The 24,150-nt window shown below is 33.6% G+C and overlaps 3 protein-coding genes across 3 annotated transcripts; 2 read left to right on the plus strand and 1 right to left on the minus strand.

Annotated features, from left to right (window-relative positions):
- Positions 1-1,341: 1,341 nt before the first annotated feature.
- LOC117913914 (methionine aminopeptidase 1B, chloroplastic) lies at positions 1,342-12,717 on the plus strand. Its single transcript, XM_034829038.1, has 10 exons — positions 1,342-1,524; positions 1,792-1,870; positions 2,811-3,048; positions 4,704-4,865; positions 4,942-4,983; positions 10,822-10,893; positions 11,139-11,218; positions 11,559-11,656; positions 12,248-12,295; positions 12,381-12,717. The coding sequence occupies exons 1-10, from the start codon at positions 1,383-1,385 to the stop codon at positions 12,524-12,526; spliced, it is 1,107 nt and encodes a 368-aa protein (XP_034684929.1). The 5' UTR covers positions 1,342-1,382; the 3' UTR covers positions 12,527-12,717.
- Positions 12,718-12,937: 220 nt separating this feature from the next.
- LOC117913924 (allene oxide cyclase, chloroplastic-like) lies at positions 12,938-14,598 on the plus strand. The gene is made up of 2 exons (XM_034829049.1): positions 12,938-13,731; positions 13,813-14,598. Exons 1-2 carry the CDS (start codon positions 13,491-13,493, stop codon positions 14,334-14,336), a joined length of 765 nt encoding a protein of 254 aa, XP_034684940.1. The 5' UTR covers positions 12,938-13,490; the 3' UTR covers positions 14,337-14,598.
- A 2,592-nt stretch (positions 14,599-17,190) lies between these two features.
- On the minus strand, positions 17,191-18,600 carry LOC117924184 (zinc finger protein WIP6). The gene is made up of 2 exons (XM_034842767.1): positions 18,157-18,600; positions 17,191-17,832 (listed from the first exon to the last, which is right to left on the minus strand). The coding sequence occupies exons 1-2, from the start codon at positions 18,532-18,534 to the stop codon at positions 17,380-17,382; spliced, it is 831 nt and encodes a 276-aa protein (XP_034698658.1). The 5' UTR covers positions 18,535-18,600; the 3' UTR covers positions 17,191-17,379.
- Between the last annotated feature and the right edge of the window lie 5,550 nt (positions 18,601-24,150).

The following is a 24,150-nucleotide window of genomic DNA, read 5'->3' on the forward strand; positions in this document are numbered from 1 at the left end:
GAAAAAAAAAAATGTCAATTTTGTTCTGTTTATATGGAGTTTGGACTTTTATTTTGAGTTCCCCATTTCAAATTAGTAGACAGTGGGTTCTTGTGGTTGTTGCTTTCCCAAAATATCTCTATGTTGACACAAGGTATTTATATATATATTGGGTATAGGCAGATGAGATGAGAGAGAGGTAGGTATGATATTGATAACAACTTTTGTTATCAAAAAATGGTAGGTTATCTCAGCATTACTCATTTGTCTAATGCAAAAGAGCTACTTTGGTCTCTTCATCATGTTCCCTCACTTTTGGCCTACCTTAAAATATGCACAAATTTTATAATAATGACTTCAGTGGAGTTAAATCATTAAGATCCATGAACCACCCTCACCTCCACATTCTTATAATTACCCTATTTACATCATGTGTGACATATTCCCTATCTTTTTTATAAAGCAAAAACTTCATCCTCTCACATTACCCATTGCCCATCTTCTTCTTTCCTACCTTAAAAAATAATTCATTTACCAGAATTGATGAATCATAAACAAGTCTTATAGTAGATGAAGGAAAGTGACTGGAAATGCTATTTGCTTTCTATAGTCATCTTATTCTACATACCCCACGGCTGAATCTGGATCATACATTTATTATTAATAATCCCCAATACTCATGGTCTTTACATATTTGCTTGAATCTTAATGAGCCTTTGACATAATTAACCTGCCCAAAAAGACATGTCAAACCATGTATATAGCTAATGTTTGCCATGGTTGTTGACATACTTGTAGGCTAGTTTTGGCTTCCTATTTCATTTTATCATAATGTTCATATGAGTATTAATGCAGAAATTTAAGATTAGGTGAGCGGTCCAAGTCCAGAGGTGTCATGGGGCCGGTTTCCTTTATTGTTTGGAATTAATTCCAAGATGAAAACAGTCAAACACATGATCTTCTGATGATGTTGGGATATTTGTTTTGAATTCTTCAAAATTCTCGTGCTTTGGGCATCCAGGTTGTTTCATCTTTAGGAATTATTGAAGCGTAGTTGATTGGAAAATTGCTTCAATTCCCTGTCACATTTTTTGTATTATTTCTCGTATGGAAACAAATGTCTCATTTTCTTAGCATTTGATTTTGTGTTTGTCTTTAATTTAGATATATGTCAAGGGGAAATACGATAAAAAATATAGCAGAATAAATGCTAAAAAAAGGTGACCACGAATATGAGGAGAATGATCTCGGAGTGGGCTTTGGACTCATCTATTGGCATTCACAGGGGCCCAAAAGGTGGAGGATTTTTGGCCCATTGGCCCATTTTCCCATCTTCATTCTCGGTGGTCAGTATCACTGGGGAAGCTTCACTCCAGTTGTAGGATTATCTCTGTGGGTTGGGAATGGGATTCGGTGCTTCGCTATCTCATGCGCGACCACTGCAACTCTCTTCATCTCTTTATGGCGAGGCCTTGTCATCTTCCTCCTCATCCAGTCTCTTTATGGGGGGTCCATTCGCCGCCTCCGTGCCCTTTACCCTCACTGGTAAGTGACCCTTTGGCTTTTGCATCGTTCCCACCACCATCCTCATCTTTTGCTACTACTTTTGCTTTGTTTGGTTGCTCAGAAACCCCAGGAAAAGAGACAAATTTAAAACATGATACTGAGGTTTTTCATTACTTGGAACCGGAACGGTCTTTAATTCAATTATTTGGCTTAGTTTGAGCTGCCTTTCATTTTCGTTTTCCCCTGAAAATTTGAAATTTTATATGTGGGCATAATTTTTTTTTTTCGTATCTCTGTTCAATTTAGGGAACAAATTACATTTTCGAAAGCTCGTTGTTGTCTCCAAAAGGATATCGGGCTTGGAGGAAGCCATGAGAATTCAGAGGTGCGTTATTTGCGTAATTGGAATGGGACATTGAGAGCCCTTCTCTTGTAAATGTAATTTTTTTTGTTAGCGTAGATTACGGCATTGTTTCTTCCTAAAACGAGTGAAACAAATTGTGGCTGGAATTATGACAATGTGGGGTTTGGACTTGAAGGTAGCATTTTGCATTGTCTGTTCTTCTTGGTCTTCATTTACTTGTAATAACCCTACCATATTATTTTGCTCAATTATCCGAGGATTTTAACTGGATTTTCAAGTTATAGTCTGCGATTGGAATATTGTGTCTGTCTGTTCAATGGGAAGAAGAAGTATTTGATCGTGTTCTCCATGGGATTGAATGTGCAAATCTATCACTTAATTCGAATTTTTTCACTCTCTCTCTCACACACACACCGATAGGATTTGTGACCATCAGCAAGGGTAAAAGGAAAAATAAAAAATTAAGATAAATACTGTTGTTTAATGAAATTTTGTTGAATGTTTTCATTTCCACATGATGTTCAAATGCCTCCTTAGTGATTCAACTACTCAGCACCTTGCACTAAATGAAATTTTTTGCAATGGTGTTGGATGTTCTCAAGAGAGTTGGGCCCTTCTCATTTGTTGCTTGTGGACCTAATTTTCTTAGTTTCTAAAAGCTCTGAATGCTTAATGGTTGAAATGTGGTACCGAGTAGAGAAATGGGATCCTCTTTAACATAATTACCAGAGATTGTTGTGATCAAAGTTTGAAGTTTTAACCTGAAATTCAACTCCATTTTTGACATGCTTTGGAAAAGGGAGGAAGGTTAAAATCAAAATGTTTTCTATGGGGCACGAGATTTTAAATCGTGTATGCATGTAATTTGTTAGTTTGCTTCTAGTTAGTTTATCACATTTTTTCTATGCAATTTGAGTGATGGTTAACTTGCTTATTTGATTGATTGTTTGATTATATGTAGACAAAAAGAGCTTCGAGAAAAAAGAACCTTTAGAAGAAGGATACCATTAAGGCGTGGAAGGGTATCACCCCGTCTTCCTGTGCCTGACCACATACCAAAGCCTCCTTATCTAAGTTCAACTTCATTGCCCGAACTATCAAGTGAACATCAAATTCATGACTCTGAAGGCATCAGTCGCATGAAAGCTGCATGTGAGCTAGCTGCCCGTGTCTTAGACTATGCAGGAACATTGGTTAGGGTGAGGAGTTACAGTATCTTTTGATTTTGCATTTCAATATGAATCGTCTATGTTACATTTTGATAACCATATGATTGGTGGATTTTATAATATTAGCTTACAGTGTTTTGAAAGGCTATTGAGGCTTACACCTTGAGCCTCACCTAAAGGCGAGGCTATGCAAATTAGCCTTGAGTCTATAGCCTCAATAGAGAGTAATCCAGGCTTAAGCCTCACCTGATTGAAGCTTACAGCATTGAGGGTGTAGCCTCAGGGCTATTGGGGCTTAAGCCTCAAATATTTAAAAGGTTTTAATGGTTTTAGGGCCTTTTATTGACTTTTTGTGTATATTTGTTAAGAGGTTAAGCCTCAATAAATACTGGTTGTAGCAAGTTGTGCTTTTTCTGGGGTTTTGGTATAGATTTATTTTTCCTTGCATTCAAGATTAGGGTTAAACCTTTTGAAAAAATAAGCTCTTATTTGACTACCAACTAATCCTTTAAATGGAAATGAAAGTAAGAGATTGGGAAGGAGAAATAAAAGATTTGTTGGTCACTGTAGTGACCAAGTTTATATATAATCATTATCTTATTATTGATGGATAAAGGAAAAAAAATCACTATAATTAATGGATAAAGAAGAAAAATAGATTGACATTAACATTGATGAAAAGGATAATAGAGCAATTGGATATAATTATGATTCATTAGGAGATCCTACTAGCGATAGTTATGGTAGTTTTGAAGATTATTTTAATAAATGCATGAGAGAGAGTCGGATTTTAGAAGAGACAAAAAAAAACTAAATTGGAAGCTAATTAATTTGATTATCATATATTGTATGGTTTTCTTATTATTTATCTTTCATGTGATTTTTTTTTTTTTTTTAAGATTTTTTTCTTTCTATTATTATTAAAGTTGAGGCTTATGTCTTGTTCTGCCTCGAGGCTTATGCTTTACTTCATTTGGGCAAAACACCTTAACACCACCTTTGGCCTTTTAAAACATTGTTAGCTCATATGTTTCATCTAGTCCATTTAGACTTTGACCTTGGTCCTTATAAATCACTACCAAAATGCATTTGACCAAGAGCACTTTCATATTTCTAAACATGCTTATATTTTTTAAATATTTCATAAAGTTTTTTAAAATTTATTTAACTTCAAAAGCAACAGAAGTTCCATTGGAAGTAAAAACTTTGGGACCTTGTATTTCTCAATTTTAGATATTCTGATCCTTCGCCTCTATGTATGCGAGTGAACTCCATACTTTTCAGCTGTGAGAAAATCCTAACAATGATAGAGCTTCTGCATAAATTTACATATGGGATTCTGATATGGAAGGTCTACTCCATAAATTATTTACTTCCTTATAACAGAACCTTGCATAATTTGATCTGGTGTTGACTAGTTTTCCCTTTGACAACCTTAATGAATAGAGTAATCATTCTTTCTTAATGTTGCACTCTCAAAATAGAATTGATCTCATGATCTTGCATGCGTTCCTTTTCTGATGATTTTGAGGGAATGCATTTTCTCTGTTTACTATGAAATTGGCATTTATAGCTGTACCTTTTAACTTTCAAGTTTGCTTATTTTTTAGTGTCACTTGATATTTAAAGTTTGTTACCGTCAAATCTTGTTAACATGTAATTTACATGGTTTCACGTCTTATCAGCCATCAGTAACAACAAATGAAATTGACAAAGCAGTGCATCAGATGATAATTGAGGCTGGTGCTTATCCTTCACCTCTTGGCTATGGAGGATTTCCAAAGAGTGTATGCACTTCAGTTAATGAGTGCATGTGCCATGGGATTCCTGATTCTCGCCAGCTACAGGTTTGGGGTATATTCATTGCCTATAACCGTTTATGATATGCATATTATTCATTATTAATGATTGTCTCCTTTACAGGATGGTGACATAATAAACATTGATGTAACAGTCTACTTTAATGTACGTTCCTAACTTTTTTTCTTCATTTTAGCTCAGTCATGATATACTGCTTGTTCTATATTCCTAATTGCTCATTTCAGTTCATTTATGTAATTCTATGCTGTCTCTTGTCCTAATTTTACCCTTGTGTGCTGGCTGTACCTCGTATCAATGTCTTTCAACCCAAAAAAGGAATGCTGAGTCTTTCACATTGCTTCTGATAAGGCCTGTCCAAATAAATAAATAAATAAATAAATAAAATAATTGGTTCCAATAAGAAAAACAATTGGGTTAAATGTAAATAATTGAGGTCTCTTTTATGGCAATAATGAGCTATTAGAGGTGACAAGGTGACACAAAGTGTAACAAGCATTTATAAACTCATAGTCCTAAAAATAATAGAAGAAGAATTTTTAATCATAATTGACTTTGTTGCTAAAGACAAATAGGAAACCTAAAAGGTGTTTCACTTTGCAAAGGCTGTCTGTCTTCGGAAAGAATTCATCCTCAAATTTGCAAGACATTCCTTGATTTATTGGAATCTCACTTCTTCCTTGATTGTTCCACATGAATCAAATGATTATGTATCATCTTCAATTTTCTTATGATAAATCTTCCACATGAAACATAGATTTGTGAATTGTTGCCCTTTATTGGTCATAACAAATACGAGCAGCATCAAGTGTAGCATAAATCTGCACCATGATTTGTTGATGTTGTGTATCTTTGTTTAAGGTATTGAAGCAGTTTCATCCTTATGCCTCTACTCTCCCTCTAAACTAATCTCATTCTATACGGTAGGATAACTCTTTGTGTTGGAAATTCATCAAAGATTGGTTGGTAAAGTAGGTTACTTCACCTTCTAATCATAAGAGAACTCTTCAAGTGTTGTAAATTCATCATGGATTGGTTAGTAATGTAAGTTATTTCACGTTCTCATCATATGAGAACTCATCATGTGTTGGAAATTCATCCAATATTGGTGAGCTTCCAGTTAGGAAGTGGGTTTTAACCCCCAATTCCAATATCACTTCCTCAACATGCTCATCCTAGATTCAATAAAACTATCCGAATTGTATCATAAAGTAGGTTTTGACCACCAATCCCTCAATCATCGTCCTAAGCCATGTTTGGTTTTTAGGTATAACATAGGGTAATATAGGTTATACCATGTTTTGTTGGTAATAGATAAGTTATCCTATTACTTATCCTATTTCTTATTTGATTAGTAATGGAATAGGATAAGTTATTCCATTGACTATCTGATCCCATATTTATTTAATAATGAGATCGAAAAAGTGATAGGATAACTTATTTAATGTTTTTCTTATATATCCTCTGCATTGTATATAATAATGCTATGTTAAGTTATGAGATATTTATATTCCATGAACCATAAATTCCTTTCACTCATCCATTTCAATTATTCAATATTAGCTTGTTTTGTTAATCACTTGCAAAGCAAAAAAAGTTCAATTAAAAAATAGTTTTTTAGTTTGAAAAAGAAATAATTTTAAAAATTATATGTATAATACAACTTAAAGTAATATTAGTATGTAATATCATTTAATAATACACACACACACACACCCCTATATATATAATGCTTTTCTATATTTAGTATATAATATGATTTAATATATATTATTTAACAACGTAATGTAATTTTTTATTTATAAAATTTTAAATATTTTAATAATAAATATTATGAATAAAGAAATAAAAAATTACATATTAAAATATAAATTGTTGAAACATCTTCTTATAATGCTAAACATGATAGAGATTTCATTTTTTTTTAATCAAATATCAAGATGCAATATATTTTTTATTTAAAAAATAAAATAAAATCAAACGTTAGGTTGAAGCATGTTTCCCATTTCATGTTTCCTTTCAAAAATCAAATAGGATGATAGTATAATATATTCCAATGGATTTAATATCCTAGGATATCATTCGCATTGGATATAATATTCTAAGATATCATAGACCCATTAGGAATAATATTATATGATATATATATATATATATATATATATATATATCTTATCCTATCCTATTCTATCTAGCTAACTAAACATGCCTTTAAGGTACTCACCCTAGATTCTTCAAAAAAATCCTAATTGTATTGTAATGTGCATGTAGGCACAAAGTTGAGTACAAACAAAAGACATAATCTTCTAATAAGAAAATCCGAAAGACTACCATCTAAAGTCCTATTGATTCCATCTTAATAGTGCTCCTAAAAAACTAAGTTTATTAATAAATAATAATATCAATCTCTTAAACCCTAACTATAACAAGGTAGTTATGGATCTCATGGTCTTAGCAATATTAAGAAAAGAATTGTAATTAAATCAACTTAGTTACCTAGAGGAATAAATAGGAAACCTAAAACTATAAGAAGCTTAAAAAATACAAAATTTAAAGAAATGAAACACCTAAGGCCATGTTTGGTTCATTGGATAAGATAAGATATACATATCTTAGGATATTATTTCCAATAAGATATGATACCTATGAATGTTATATCCAATGTAATTTGCTAAACTATGCTAATGTTTGGTTTTTTGAAGGAATGATAATTAAAATGGAAAACATATCTCATCCCAATGTTAAGTAATTTTTTAAAATTAAAAATAAATATATTGCATCTTGATGTTTCATACTAAAAAAGTATGAAATCTCTCACTCTAGTATGATTTGAAGGTCACTCTTAAATTTCTTTTTGAATACGTATTATTTGTTTCTTTATTAACAATATAAAGAAATAAAATATTTAAAATTTATAAAAAGAAGGATTATATTATGTTAAATAATATATATTAAGTTAAACATATACTAAATATATAAAATAGTGTACATATAAAATTTTTAAATTCTTATCTTTTTCAAACCAAAAATTTAATTTTTTTAATTAAAAACTTTTGTTTTCACCTTGATTAACATGAATATTTTTTTTGAAAAAATGGAAGAGAGAGGATGTGAGAAATGGATTTATGATCTATGGGATAGCATATATCCTATCTCTCTAGGATTATTAAGTTCCATGGAAATGAAAGGATATGTTATTCCACAATTCATACTATCCTATTGTCAATTGGTAAGTGGTGAGGTAATTTATTCATTTTTTTTTTATCAAAAACAAATATATTCATTGATGTGGATTGAAAAGTACAAATAAAGGATGAGGAATCTTTCCAAAATTTACAAAATCCAATCAAAAGAAGTAGAGAAAACTTCTCCAAAAGGTTAAGGAGAACCATACATTGCTTGAGTACCACACGAAACTATACAAGGAGAAGCAACTTGACACTCAAGAGGGTAATAAATCTCCTATAAAATGAACCCAAAGTATTGCTCTGCTCTTTGCCAAAAGATCAACAACATTATTGGTTGAATGAGGAGACCAAGAGAAAAAGGAGTCCAAGATGTGTGCAACATCTAATATTTGATAAAGCGACTCATCATACCCTTAAGATCTTTTTTCAAACTTAGTCACCCATGATAAAAATATGGCAGAGTCCCTTTCCTCCTTTAGGCTAGAAATGTTAAGAGACCTATCTTGTAGCAAGTTGAGGCTTGTAGGGAGCCCTATCTTGTAGCAAACCCTCTAAAAGGCTAAATTCCTCACCTTTATGCCTAAGCATTCTCCTATTGGTTTGAAAAAAGTCTAACCAAAACACTATAATGGTCTCTAATCACCACTCCAATCCCTATCTAACCAGGGTTTCCCAAAGCATAACCATCAAAGTTTATCTTGAATGAACCCACTAAAGGTAGAACGCAAATAAGGAGCATCTTTCTTTTTTACCTATTTGATCTACTTACCAAATTCCAATCAAGTTGAACAAATATTGAGATGAGTGCCCTCAAAAGTTATAGTAGTAGCTACCTAAAAGGACGAAGAGAAATAAACTAGGTCCTATATCATCTTTGAAATCCTCCAAATCTTCTACTTGTCCTAAAAAATTGTGCTTTTCTTTCTTACAACACTATCCAAATCAGCGTAAAACGAATGATTTACCGAGCACTTTGCCTCTGACCGTTAAAAGAGATGGACATCATGTAGCTTATGCTTCTAGGAGGAACCCAATAACTTTGTTAGCTTGAAATCTTGTCAATCATTGGATCCTAAAAAAACACCAATTTTAGAGTTTCCCTACCCCAATGGGAGACCCAAATAAGTCAAGGACCATGTAGAAACCTTTCATTCTAGCAACAAAGCCAATCTAATTATCTTATCCCATTTTGTGTTGATTCATGACGGAGTGCTCTTGTTTAGATTTATCTTGAATTCTAAAATGCGCCCAAAGACCAATAGGATTAGCTTAAGATTTTTTTATAGGTAATAAAAGATGCATTAAAAGCACCAAAAAGAGCACACTAAAGTACACACGATGTATACAATGACCACTTAGGATTAGCTTAAGATTTTGAAAATCTTCTCTGCAAGACCTTTAAAAAAATGGTATCTTTTGGAAACTACACATAATAACCTAGTTCTACTTCTCTCTAAGACCTTCAAAGATACCACCCTCCTCAAATTTCAAGAACAATCTACTTAAGAAATCAACTAGGAAAGAAGATCTCCTTGCCTTAAACCTTTGGTTGCTCTGACCCAACCTTTGACGTTTCTAGTCACTAAAATCACAAAACTTATTAAAGACAAGCATCCTCTTATTCAAGACATTCCATTTGGTATTGAACCCTTTCCTTTCTAGTGCATCATCTAAAAAGCCCTAGTCCACATGATCATAGACCTTTTCAAAATCAATCTTGAAAACTACACATCCTTCACTTCTTTTCTCATCCACCTCTTCATTAGCTATCAATATTGCATTTAAAATTTGTCTTCCTTCAACAAAAGCTTCTTGAGAGATATGAATGGTTTTATGAAGGACTCCTTTGATATGGCATGGTAAAACTTTAGTTATGATCTTATACAGGCTTGTAACCAAGCTAATAGGTCTAAAATATAAAATTTTGTTGGACAAACTCCTTTTTGGCACACGCATAATGAAAGTAGCATTAGTGCTTTGATTTGTTATTACCCCACCATTGTGAAACTCTAGAAACGCTCTTAATAAATCCTCCTTTTATTGCATCCCAACAATCTTGAAACACAGCTATGGAGAAACCATCACACCTTGATGCCTTTTCCTTGTCTAACTAAAAGAAAGCTTTATGAACATGACCTAAACGAATAGGATACCAAAAAATATACAAATTACTAAAAGAAACTATCTTCATTGGTCTTTTGTGTGGTTTTTGTGGTAAGAGGGGAGGACCTCTCATCCTTCTCTTGTACTCTTTTCAGAAAAAAAAAAAAAAAAAAAAAGGACAAAAAGCAAAACAAAACAAACAAAGAAACTATCTTTAGTGGACCGGGGGTGCATCACAAGGTGTGGCTAACATGCTCAAGACAAACTGAAATTAGAAAGATAATATACTTACCTTACTATGGGAAAGAAAGAAAACTGATGGCATGAAGCATTATAAGAACTGCTGACAAATAATGAATTGAATAATTGCTCCTTTTATTTACAAATTTAAACACGTCAGAATTTGATCTGCATGTTTGTATTTTCATCATGAAGACAAATTATACTATTATCTGTTTTGCACTGTATATATTCCATTGTTTTGTATGCCCAAAACTTCATTCTTCTTTCCCTTTTAGCAGAATGCAAGTGTCTAGCAAGAGGACTTATATTCCAATTGGCACTATATATTTTATTCATTTCTTTCATAGAATGATCCACCTTGTCTAATGATTTCATTTTTATTTTTCTTAGTAAAGGCAAAATCTCATCTCTTTCCCTGTATGAATGTGTTTCTTTTCTTGTATGGTGTTAGGGTTATCATGGAGACACATCAAAGACTTTTCTTTGTGGCAATGTTACTGATGGACTCAAACGCCTTGTGAGGGTAATGTCTGTTAGTGGATCAAAGATAACAATTCACCTTTATCTAGTTGATAGTTGACTCCTTTCTAATTATCTTCATTATGATTGTAATTTTTATGAGAGTGCTGGTACTAGCTGTTTGAAGTTGGGTGCACAAGTCCTGCTCCAATTTCTTACCTGTCTTGTTGGATCAATTCCTTTTCAAGCATTTTATCTATCTATCCATTTTGATATTGATTTGAAATTCATTATCTACATTTTTGGCAGGTAACTGAAGAGTGTATGGAAAGAGGCATAGCATGTTGCAAAGATGGTGCTAGTTTTAAGAAAATTGGAAAGAGAATTAGGTATTGGCTCCCTTCATGATATGTTGACTCTGAAAAAAGGCTACTCTTTTGATGATGAAAACGTATGTCAAAATTTTGGCAAGAAAGAATATGCTGCAGATGTTAATGAAACTATTAGAACTGAGAAGAACATAGTTAAACTGACAAAACAAAACCTTGCTACATTCAATTATCTCTAGGTGTGGTTGCCCTCTGCCTGCTTTGTGTAAACTGACAAAACTAAATGCATGGTTGCTAGATGATTTCTAATGATATTTAATGGATTTTTTTTTCGTGGGTGGGGGTTGGGGGAGGGGGAGTATTATTCTTGTTTTAACATTTTATTTGGTTGATGTCTCAGTGAGCACGCTGAAAAATTTGGTTTCGGTGTGGTGGAGCGTTTTGTGGGCCATGGTGTGGGGACCGTATTTCATTCTGAACCAGTTATATTGCATCATCGTGAGTAGCTTACTGAGTTTAACAGTTTTCTAATCTATTTTGCCTAAGTTACCATGTTTGTAGAATTGGGAAGAGTTGAAACCTTTCTTAAACGCTTCAATATAGAGAAGTGCACCAGCTTGTGACCCGTAATGGCTTCCGCATATCAGTAAAATACAACTTGTTTTATATGGTTGTTTTGTTTGTATTTTTGCTAGTTAGAGCTCTCATTGAGATAGCAAGCTTGGCATTTGATGGTTCTTTGTTACCTTGATAATGTTTGAGTTTTGTGTTCATGATTTGGGGACTTTAGTTAATCTATTTGAACAAGCAACTCTTAATTATTGAGACTGATCCTGTATGTGCATATTCCTTTCTGATGTTAGGCGCTTGTATACTTGATTTAAGATGTTAATGAGTATAATTGAAATTGATTCTGGATGGATACTCTTAAAATCCCAGTAAAAGAGCAATTAGATACATTGAATCCCTATAAAATTAACTGAAATGAGGCATGTCCCAATGTAAATGAGAATTTTTAGGGTTGAAAGTTTTCCCACTTTGTTACCATTCTTGATACTCGTCTAAGTATAATGCTAAATTGTTTGACAGGCAACGACAAGTCGGGTCACATGGTTGAAGGTCAAACATTTACTATTGGTGAGTGCATTTCAATCTGTGAATTGAAAATTGGAGTTGCCACCTTTTATCATTGTCCCAAGCTCATTTCACTCTTCTATTGCAGAGCCAATTCTTACAATTGGAAGCACAGAATGCATAACATGGTCTGACAACTGGACAACTGTGACCGCAGATGGATTCCCTGCTGCACAGTTTGAGCATACCATTTTGATTACTAGAACTGGTGCAGAAGTTTTAACAAAGTACTGAAAAATCAGTTGGTTAATATTTGTTTTTTTGCCTCAAACATGCCCCTTTTTATAAAAAAATTTACATAGTTGAAGAATGGACATCAGTTTCCCACCATTTTTCTCCCTGTAGAATTCTATGTTGAAAAATTTGCCTCAAACATCTCCTATTTATATCCAATATGGTCATGGATGGAAATCAACTTTGGGTCATTCTTCTCCCCGTAGAAGGCAGGTTAAAAAATTTCGTTGGAGAGAGTTGATTGTATATGATCCTTTATCATCGTTGAACATTCCTGGTTGGGTGGAAAGTAGTCGTTAAGGTACTGTTTGGGATAGTTTGGTATGCTATCTTTGAAATTTTTGCTAGAATATAGAAAATGGTTCAAACGAAGCTGGACAACCAACCACTATGTTTTGAGAACGAGGGTGTTTTTTATTTCCGAACTTTGGCCGGTGGCACATTTGAGAAGCTTCAACCAACTTGCTTTGCAATTACTTTTGTTGACCACCATTTATGGTCACATGCCTTTTTGTGGGTGCAGTTGGTTTTTCCAGAAGAAACATGAGAAAATCAAACTGTGGAGGCAAGGCAAGCATTCGTCCATTTGGCTAAGAGACAAGGAAACAACTTTATTATATTAAAATCTCCAATTATGATACACATGTTCGCAGCCATGCAGTGTGAACGGTTTGATGCCATTCCTAAGGATTTAAAATAACGAAAACTCTGTCGGATTTTCATGGATGCGACCTCTAAAATTGCCAAAACCAGCCAGCCGCCACTTCAGTTCCGGCAGCATGCATAGTGCCGACCACTCTTTTCACCGTCCACTATCATGGAACCCACGTGCTCATTCTAATTTATAAATTACTCTGACGCCACTTCAATTCTCCATCCTCATCTCCTCAAAAGCTTAAGTATTTTCTCATCTTTTTTATTTTTGTCTCTGACACCGCTCTGTTACTCTCTCCAATCTCCATCAATGGCGTCTACAAGCTTCCTCAAGCCGATCTCCTCTCTGAAGCTACCCCACCCACGATCACCCCCCTTCCAATCCTCAAAACTACTGGGTTTTGATCTCTCAAACTCATTTCCTACTCAAAACCTCAAATCCTCAACAGCCCATCAGCGCTTGTCAAGTACCAGACGTCACTCAAGCGCCACCACACCTACAGCATTCTTCTTCAACCACCATAAAACCACTCCAAAACCTCCAACACCCAGTAAGTACTTATTTCTCTTCAATAAACCCAGTAATTCACAAATGATATAAATCTGACACGATGTTATCATCTTGGTTGCAGCTAAAGTTCAAGAACTGTACGTGTACGAAATCAACGAGAGAGACCGCGACAGCCCAGCGTTCCTAAAACTGAGTCAGAAGCCAGCCAACTCACTGGGGGACCTGGTGCCCTTCACCAACAAGATCTACACCGGAGACCTGGAGAAGCGGTTAGGCGTCACCGCCGGCATATGCGTATTGATCCAACACGTACGGGAGAGGAAGGGTGACCGCTACGAAGCCATATACAGCTTCTACTTCGGGGACTACGGACACGTGTCGGTGCAGGGACCGTACTTGACCTATGAGGACACGTATCTAGCGGTGACGGGCGGCTCTGGGATATTCGAAGGGGTGTACGGTGAGGTGAAGCTACAGCAGATCGTGTTTCCTTTCAAGCTCTTTTACACGTTTTATTTGAAAGGCATCCCAGATTTGCCACATGATTTGATGGGCAAGCCCGTGACCCCATCTCCCACCGTTGAACCCTCTCCCGCCGCTAAAGCCACCCTCCCTCATGCCTCTGTCAAAAACTTCACCACCTGATCTTTTATCTTTCTCTTCATCTTAATTTTTTTCATTGATTACGAGGAGAAGAAAAAAGAAAAAAAAGAAAATAATATAATATAATGATATATCGAGAGTGATACTTATTTAGCTTTATGTGTACCTCACAGAGGGGCAGTAGTTGACTTCGGGGTCTGAAATCTGAAGATGGCCCGCGTGTACTCTTACTAGAAAACAGGAAGTATCGATGGATACAACCGAAAAATACAAAGGAAAAGCTGATGGATGAAATTAAGTTTCAGACCTTTATTATTAGTATGAAATAAGCAATCAAATATTGAAATACAAAGTACAAGGGACAAATAGACATATTTCAGAGATGAAACGCAATAACCACGTACGTAACCTACCAACGAAACTGTACATTTGGGGAGTAGGACTAGGCTACCTTTTATGGGACCTATACGTTACTTACTGCACTTGCCTTTAAGTTTTTTTGTCCACCCAATTCTCTTTCATCCCATTGATACTTCAAGTTTGATTTGAATACCTTTCTTGTTTTTCTATTTTTACAAATTTAGAATTTTCAAAACCAACTAAAAATAATAATAATTTTTATATTATTTTTCGTATTTTTATATAAAAATTATTACAATTTATATATAAGTTATTATTTTTATTTTAAAAAATTAAAAACAAAAACTACTCCTTGATTTATCTTTTTAACTTTGGAATATAGTATAATTTCCATGTATTCTATATTTTATGTATGTCTTTTTACAAAAATTTCAAATTTTATACGCTATGGAATTGAAGATAATACACACTCAAATCAAAGTTAATATATACTTATATCCTTAATAGTGTCATATATTCCAAAATTTTTATAGGAAGCCAATATTTTTTATCCTTTGAAATAATGACCATTAAGTCTAATGTACGGACCAAGGTGTAGCAAATCCAATTAAGTTGTCCGAACTCTATTCTCAACTCAAGTGGAGTGAAACATTTTAGCATTGAATTCGAATGCTCTTTCGAGGAATATGATGCAACGATACCATGAACGAGGAGGAGATAATTGTGTGGAGATACTCTATGTTGAGGTTAGAAGATAAGAAAGTGACCTCTAACTCATGTTAAGATATTGAGGATGACCCTTCCAATATCCACAATATATCAAGTAATTGTTTTAACAGTAAGTAAACATTTATTGAAAGGCAGTACAACAAACACGTAGAAGTTAAGGTGATATTTGTTTTTTTACTTAATTTTAAATAGAACCTTGATGTTTAATAGTGTTAAATATTAAGTTGTTTATTTTTTAAGTATTTTATTTTTATTAAGTATTAAAAAATAAAAAAAATCAATATGTTATTTTTTCTATTTAGAAAAAATTACATATTTTGATTTTTTTTATTTAATAAAAAGTTTATAATAAGTAATAAAAAGGTAAAACAAAAAAATAATAACATAAATTCTGAAAACAAATTACTTTTAATAAAAAGCAAAAAAAAAAACAAACGCTACTTAAGACTTTTTAAAAACCCCCACCCAAAAATCTTCGTATTTTTAAGATTGATGTATTCTTTAAACTAAAGTCATTGGAATCCTTCGTTGCAAAAAAAACCATGCCCAGTACTTGATAGTTTTTTATGGTCTTGGAACTCAAGTGATCCTCCTAAAAGACGAAGTTGAATCCTATGGTTTAAAAATGAAAATAACAATAATGATAATGTAAAATAAAAGAGACTGATTCCACGATTGATCCAGTCCTTTCTTTTGCTTTTTGTTTATTAGGTAGTCTTAACTTTTAACTGGAATGATCAAGATCGCTAGCTGCAGAGGGGTCAATCAACACTTAAAACGCCCCCCATATGGCCCTGGATTCAGTTCCTAAATCATGCAGCCCTCTGATCAATCTGAAAATCATAACTTTAGATGCCCAAACTTAAAAGAGGCACTGTTTGTGGGGTTGTGACATAAATATATAGAGGACTGGGCCCACATTGGGAACTGTTTTTGAGAGCTGTTGAATCTGTAACTGCATCAAACACCTCGGATCTTAAAACTCCAACTTCGCTCTCTTTATTTTATAATATTTATGTATATTTATGGGGGACAAAAGAACAAAAAAGAAAGACAATACCCTTGTATTAATCAAATGAAGTGTTGCATGCACCCTTATCACCAGCAATACAAACCCACACGTCCAAGAAATAATGATGATGTTGATGATGATGATGAGATTAGTACTGGTGATATATATATATATATATGCATGAAAATGGATTAATAAAGGCAGGTATATATAGAGATCAGAGGATCGATGCATGCATGGGGGTAGCAGAGATTAAAAAGAAAGAAAGAGCAAGCAAAGAAGAGATAAATGAAGAGATGGAAGGAGTAGTAAAAGTGAGGAAAAGGATAAGACCTAAAAAGGCGAAGATAGAATGGTGTAAAGGACGTGCACATAATTAGGATTAAAGGGGCAAAGCACAGGAGTCTGAAAATCTTTCGTAGTATCTGTTTGTTGTTGGTCTGAAAAGGCAAAAGGCAGCTCTTTGGGTGAAACCCCAAAAACAGTAATGATCAGTGGTCCCTCGTTACCCACTGACAAAGGGCTCGATGAAAGTGTTAGTAGCGGTAGTCGAAGCTCAGAGAGACTGAGCCCTGAGAGCGACTCACTCTGAGACTCTGAACGGAGAGAGAGAGAGAGAGAAAGAGAGAAAGAGAGAAAGAAAGAGTCCGCCATATCTATGCCAAATGCAAAGCGATGAACAGTAGAATCTGAGAGGGTACTGTGCAGTTGTCTGCTGTTATCTGCAGTGACTGAATTTGCTTGACCACCTTCCAAATTGTGACTCTCTCTCTCTCTCTCTCTCTCACACACACTTACAGTGAAATATTTACTACAAAAAAGCTCTTAATCAGATCATCGAACTGCCACTGCCAACATTAATAACGCATAGAACAATGGCCTTCATTATACTGTTTGTCCTCACTCCCCCCTCTCTCTCTCTCCATACACCCACATAGTAAGCAATCAATCTTAATTACTAACAAGACTAATACTTCATGTCTATTAACATAGTACGGAACCATGGCCTCCATTTCCATGGTCATCATCGTTATCATCTTCTTCCTCAACACCATACATCTCCACACTGTGCGGAGCATGTCCATCTCCAAAGGCGCGAACATGGTCCTTAAGAGACCTCTTGTGCTTAAAATCTGACCCACAGATACAAAACCAAAGCTTCCCACAGTTCTTCTCATGAGTCCTCCAATCCCCCCTCACTGCAAAAGCTTTCCCGCATTTCCGGCAAGAAAAAGGCTTCGCTCCATGCTTCCGCTTGTAATGTGTCTGCAGAGTTCTGAAATCCTTCAGTGGTTTTGATCTTGGGTGCTCTATATTGTTCTTACAGCCCTGAGCGCAACAGTAACATGGCAACCTAAGCATGGATGAAGCTGGCTTTGTCCCTCTTAACGACTCCGGGCCCTTTCTGTATTGTGATCCATGACCCCACATATGCATCTACAGAAATAGATACAGGATACACCAGATGAAAAAATAATTAGGTAAAATCATGTTTTCCCTGGATAGGTTCCCTAAATTACTTCTCCGAGGAATATAATACATTACCATCTCTTCTATTTTATTTTTTTTAAGAAAATAAAAAACATTTATGTATGCATTATATCTGGTTGGAGAAGCCATGGGAGAAGCCTTTCCAGGCATTACTGATTAAAGTGTTAACTACGACATGGTAACTATAAGTGAATATAACAAAAGAACGAATCAGAAACAAGTCATGTCATCCATGAACCATGATTAATTAAAGTAGGTGATTTTTGAAACCTGCATGTTGTTGTATCGATTGAATGTTTTGTTGCAGACAGTGCAAGAGAACTGTGTTGGGCCTACAAGGATTTGTGCCGGCGAGGGAATCCAGTACTGTCCTTCAACGGGATCACCACCATTAATGTTATTAGGGTTGCTTGTGCTGGCACAGGCATTTGGAGGACCGATGTGAAGAGCTACCGTTACACCATCTTCCCTATTAGTGTTTTGATAATTCTGTGGCTTGCTTGAGGATGGATGATGATAGATGGCACGTTTGGAGGTGTTCTGTCCAGGAGGGCCCAGTGAAAGAAGTATGGAATCCTCATCTTCTTCATCAGCTTCTAAACAGGCACTCTCACTGGAGGATATGCAGGCGAAAGACGGAGTCTGCATGGTGAAGGTTTTATGTATGAGGGTAAGAGTGATAGTGAGAGAGACAGAGAGAGAGAGGGAGTTGGGTTTTTGGGTTTTGGGTGGAGAAGATAAGTGGGGGACGAGAAAGGCAATAAATAAAGAAAGAAATGTTATGGGTATTTGGGCTTTGGATTTGTGGGAATTGAATTTTCAATAGGGTGTTGTGTAGATGAGAGAAAGCACGTGGAATTGAGGGAAATTGATGTGTCAAAGAAAATAAAATGGCAAGGAAGTTGGTTTTGGCGTGTTTGGGAATAGAGGAGACAAGGAACCGGCAAAGAAGGAGAGGTTTGGGGTAAGGATGCATGGGAGGGCGTACCAACACTCCCTCCTTTGCCCCAAATGCTCGATTCCCAACCTCTCCCATCTCCTCTTCCACCACCCCCAGGCCCTCTCTCTCTCTCTCCACCTCTGCTTGTGATAATGATAGTGATGTATATATGTAAACATGGAGCAGTGTTCACTGTAGAATGCAAGGCGTGAGTCCCACTCTCCCCACTTTTGTTATTAAAAGAGGCTCTGATAGAGACATGGGGATTCATGGAGATGGAGTTATGTTGCCTTACAGTATACAAACTATGAAGTCATATGATATTCAATTTACCAATTATCAGAACCTGAAAGGACATCTGTTGTGACCTGAGTTACCAAAATACCATTCGCCTTTTGCTGAAATGATGGCCATGCCCATATGGCTGTGATTATGGAAAGTATCCATGGAAATCTTCAACTGTAGAGAAAAAAGTGAAAAAAAAAAAAGTGGGGCGTGATGGCTCCTTGTCTAATAAACTCAGAACTCAATAGATGAGCAGTTGTCTTTCATAATGCAACACTCCTTTCAACATTTTGATCACCTTTTTCACCCATGAAATACGAAATGGGCCAAACCAAACAGTTAGTGGACCCATGTTTTGATTGGACACAGCCCAAAACTGAACCTTGAACCATCAATGCCCATCCCTTCATACCTTCCCCATCTGGAAAGTCCAGCATCGCGCTGGTGAACGTGGACTTCTTCCAAGCTACCAAATGGCTAAGCGGGCTTTGAGTCACTTAAATCCAACCCCATCTGCTCCATGTTCAAGCTGTTTGGATCAGATTAGGAACTGGACGCTACAAACTATGTCACCATATAGAAAGTGGTGAACCCACATGGCTGTGTAACAAACCATAGATTTGGCAAGAACACTCCTTCAAGTTTGATATGCTAATATGGAATTCCCATGGGACCAAGATAAACAGTGCCGCATGTGGAATAACAGGCGAACAATTTTCCTTTGTATGTAGGAAATGGGATTTGAATTAAGGATATCGTCAAAAGAACAAAACGTAGATAGAGTGGAAAGCAGCTGTAGCACACGTCAGGCTTGGTGTGCAACTTTGGTCTATGTATGACATGAAGTTTGGGAAAGGGAAAGTAAAGATTGCTAATTCATGGTCTTGTATGAAAAGGGCAAGTTAGAAAAGGCAACAGTGCCCATGAAACCACACTCATGCTGCCCACTTGATTTGTCAACTGATTACTTGCTATACAGTACTCCCAGTGCCATAAATCGTGTTCCTATTCTCAGAGTTTCTGTTCAAATACTAAGCTGAAACTGAAATTTTTTTCCCCACTTTTTCCATTTCCATTGGGAAGAAAGAGTCGAACCGTATTATGGTTGATTGGCTAAAGCATGGGCTGGGCCCTCCCTTGCTGCTGCAGTATTGGGTGTCAACATGCAGTCTTGATAGGTGGACTGTAGTCGGCTTTGGTAATGGAAATCAATGTTGTGACTGTGACTTCAGAGAAAACATTACTTGTTATCTCATGTTCATACTCATGCTCACCTGTGTAGCCGAAATTTAAAGTTAGCCGGTATGTCCAAGATGAATAAGACCTACACGGTCGTGTACCTACATGGGTCGTGTTTGTGGGGAGGGTGGATGTGCTAATTGTTGGAAAGTGTCTAGTTTTCATAATTTGCTACATATCCCATTTGATAAAATATATTTGCTAATACATGTTTCATTTGTGAGGAATATTTTTATAAATATTTTAGGTTACAAAGAGAAAAATTATGAATTTGAAATGGATTTATATAGACCCTTAGGCTTAGGTGGAGCAATGATGGGATTTTTTGGTCATTAATAAAAAGTTTTTTAGTAATGGACTATCCATTGGACTTTTATAGTCCTTGTTAGTTATTACTAATGGATTAAGTTTGTTGAAAAATGTAAATAAAACAAAAAAATTTGGCAACGATTAGCTAATGAAGATTGTCAATATTGCCAATGGATTAAGTCGATTGAAAAAATGCAAACAAAACCATCACTCTTGCTAACATAGTAAGTAGACCGAAAGATATAATAATTAATTTTCATTGATTTACCAACAAATAATGTATATCACTATTTGTCGAAGAAGATGATTTAAATCAATAAACAAATGAATTGAATAATTATTTATAAATTTTATAGAATGTTAAAAAATTAATAAAAACAATTTCATATGATTAATATCACATACTTTTAGTAATTTAAATTATATTCAACTAATTGAAAATAGTAGAAATTTAAACTTATCTATACACAAATATAAATTAAATTTAAATATTTAAATAATATCCTTAAAAAGTAATATAATTTTTATAATTATTCTTCCACCACAAAATATTCATTCAATTCATAAGGTCTCAAAAATCAAAACATAAATCCTAAAGGTTACATTTATTATTTTGTAAATCTTCTTTCCTAATAAAAAAAATATCGAAAAGATCATTACTAAACTAATAAATAATAAAAGTTTATTATTGTATAAAGAAGTATCAATTAAAAATGTATTACATCTTCAACCAAAAAAAAAATTATTTGCAAGAAAAAAATTAGAAAAAATAAATAGGCAAAACAATAGGATAAAGAAAAGGACAAAGTAAAAAATAAAATAAAAAATAATTACTATTTACATTATATCAAGTTCCCAATCAAGAGAGTTTAATCGATATGGGACCTTCAAATTGATGATGGAGAGATTCTCATTAATGGTTAAGAAAACATGATTAAAAAAGGTTAAATTAAAGTATTCTCCAATAAAAAATATATATATATAAATTTCACAAGTTTAGGAATCAACCTTCACAATAGGGAATATAAAATGCATATATATGACAAGGATGAATCAAAACTTCTTAGAAGCAAAAGCAAAGTAGAGAAAAGGAGAAAGAGGATGAAATAAATATCATAATCTACAATATTGAGTTAGATCAATTAAAGAAATTACATATAAATCAAGGCCTTAGAAGAATTCATATAAAAAGACAAAAATGAAATTCAGAAGATGTGTTTTGAAGAAGATAGTGTTTTAGAAAATGAGAGGTATTGGGGTTTTAAAATTTGAAGGAAATAGATAGGGAAAAACCTAGTCCAAGTTTCTTTAGTAATCATTAGAAAATTTTGAAAGTAACATAACCAATTTGTTAAAGTCTATTAAATAAAAAAAGTAAAATATAAATCAAGTTTATGTTTATTAACATTTTATAATAAAATATCATAAGAAAAAATTAATAGAACTACACATTTATCAAATAGTAGTTATAAAATATTAAATTTTAAAATATAAAAAATAGAGAAATAGAAATATAAATCAAATTGATGTTCAATAATTTTAAATAATGAGAACATATGAAAATTTCATGATTTTTCCTTCTAAAATAAATTTAGAAACATAAAAACATTGAAAATTTTAAAAATATTTTGTCTTAAAAATAGGTTCACTTATAAATTTATAATATGAAGTACAATATAATAAGGAAATAATAAATAATCTAAATCAAGTTATTAAAATTTTAAATTACTAATATTTTGATGCTTTTTAAAAAAAATTTGAAATTGAAATTATAAAAATTCATTATTCATGTGTACAACATTTAATAATTTAAAAGAATAGCTAAACATATATATTTAAAAATATATTAAAAATTAAGGGAAAATGTAATATACATATATATATATATATATATATATATATATATATATATATATATATATATATATATATATGTCATTTGATTGCAAAATAAAAGGATTTGAAATTCAATGATTGTTAGACATAATCTTGAGATGTTAATGACTTCTACCTCGTTAAACTACAAATATTAGTTTATGGAAAGTGTACATCTAGTGAATGGTAAATCATAAACGTAAGAAATTAATTAAATTGGATTTAATCAATTTTCATCTTAAAATAATTTCATAATATATTGGAGTGCAATTACTTTTTTTAGTAGAATCTTAAGTTGACTTCAAAACTAAATTTATAAAGCTTTCGGTTTTAATTTTATTCTTCCCAATAACTTAAGTATCTATAAGACATTTTTTTTAATTAAGTCTAAAGTTTTGAAATAAAAAGCAAATTCATCCATTTTAAAGATAAAATGTCACTTTTGAGCTTAAGTAAGGATGAATGAAAACCATTTAAAGTGTGTAAAAATTTATTTTATCCTAAGTGCACCCATGATATTCATGTTACATAAATTCCTAGGTACTTGAATTTTCAAGGATCCATTTCTTTATAATGTTTGAATCTCTAATAAATATACTTGAGCTTTTTTAAAAATTTAATGATAAAACTTGAAAACTTCACTTGATTTAAACATATTAGTATAATTAACTTTATTTTGTTGTCATCAAAATGTGCTTAGGAGAACCTTTAGGCCAATAGAAATAAATCAAACCTGTTATCTTCTTCTACAAAAAACTTCAAAACTTCTTTTTCTTTCCCCCAAATCTAAAACTAAAAGAATTTTTATAATAAATTCAATAACCTAAAATGTAGTACACTTACATTGGTTATTTATTATAAAGAAAAGTCATAAACAACCTAAAAGACTTAAAATATTGTGACTTCTAAATGAGTATTATGCTTTTTGAATTAAATAGAGGCATTTAGAACTCATTTCAATGTATTTCAGAGTTCAAGAATCGACCACTAGTGGTTGAGTTTGAAATTAAAGTGAATTCAAATTAAGACTCATAAGTGCCAACATTGTTGAATTTTAAATCTAGGGAAGTGAGTTTGAAATTTCCGATCAATTTCAAACTCACCTACTATTCATGCTGACGATCACCATGTTTTTAGGTTCAAAATGAGTTTTTTTATATTCAAAATTGGTAAGGGGGTTCAAACTAAGCATCTTCTAAAAGTATACTTGCATTTCTTTGAGCCCAAAATTGCCAAAAACCATTTCGAATTCAAGTTATCAATTTTGAACTCACCAACCCTCTCTACTTAGTCTGTTTTAAACGTGCTTAACTTCCTCATTTTAACTTCAATTTTCACACCGTTTGAAGCATTGGGCTCTTGAATTTCTAAGGTTAAAATAATATATACCTTTCTAAAAAATAACCTCAAGAAATGCTCCAAACTTCACCTCAAAGTTAAAGTGTGTGTTATTGCCAAATTTTGAATTTCAATTCTCATGTTTGAACTTTAAGTTATGGCCTTCAACCTTCTTTGTTGTGTTTGTTTACACTCCAACTCTTTCCATAACCTTCATTTATCATTTCTCATGCTATGAATTGCTCCACTTCATTTATTGGAACTCTTATCAACTTCAC

The sequence above is a fragment of the Vitis riparia genome, chromosome 1 (assembly GCF_004353265.1).
Source record: "Vitis riparia cultivar Riparia Gloire de Montpellier isolate 1030 chromosome 1, EGFV_Vit.rip_1.0, whole genome shotgun sequence".
NCBI classification, from domain to species: Eukaryota; Viridiplantae; Streptophyta; class Magnoliopsida; order Vitales; family Vitaceae; genus Vitis; species Vitis riparia.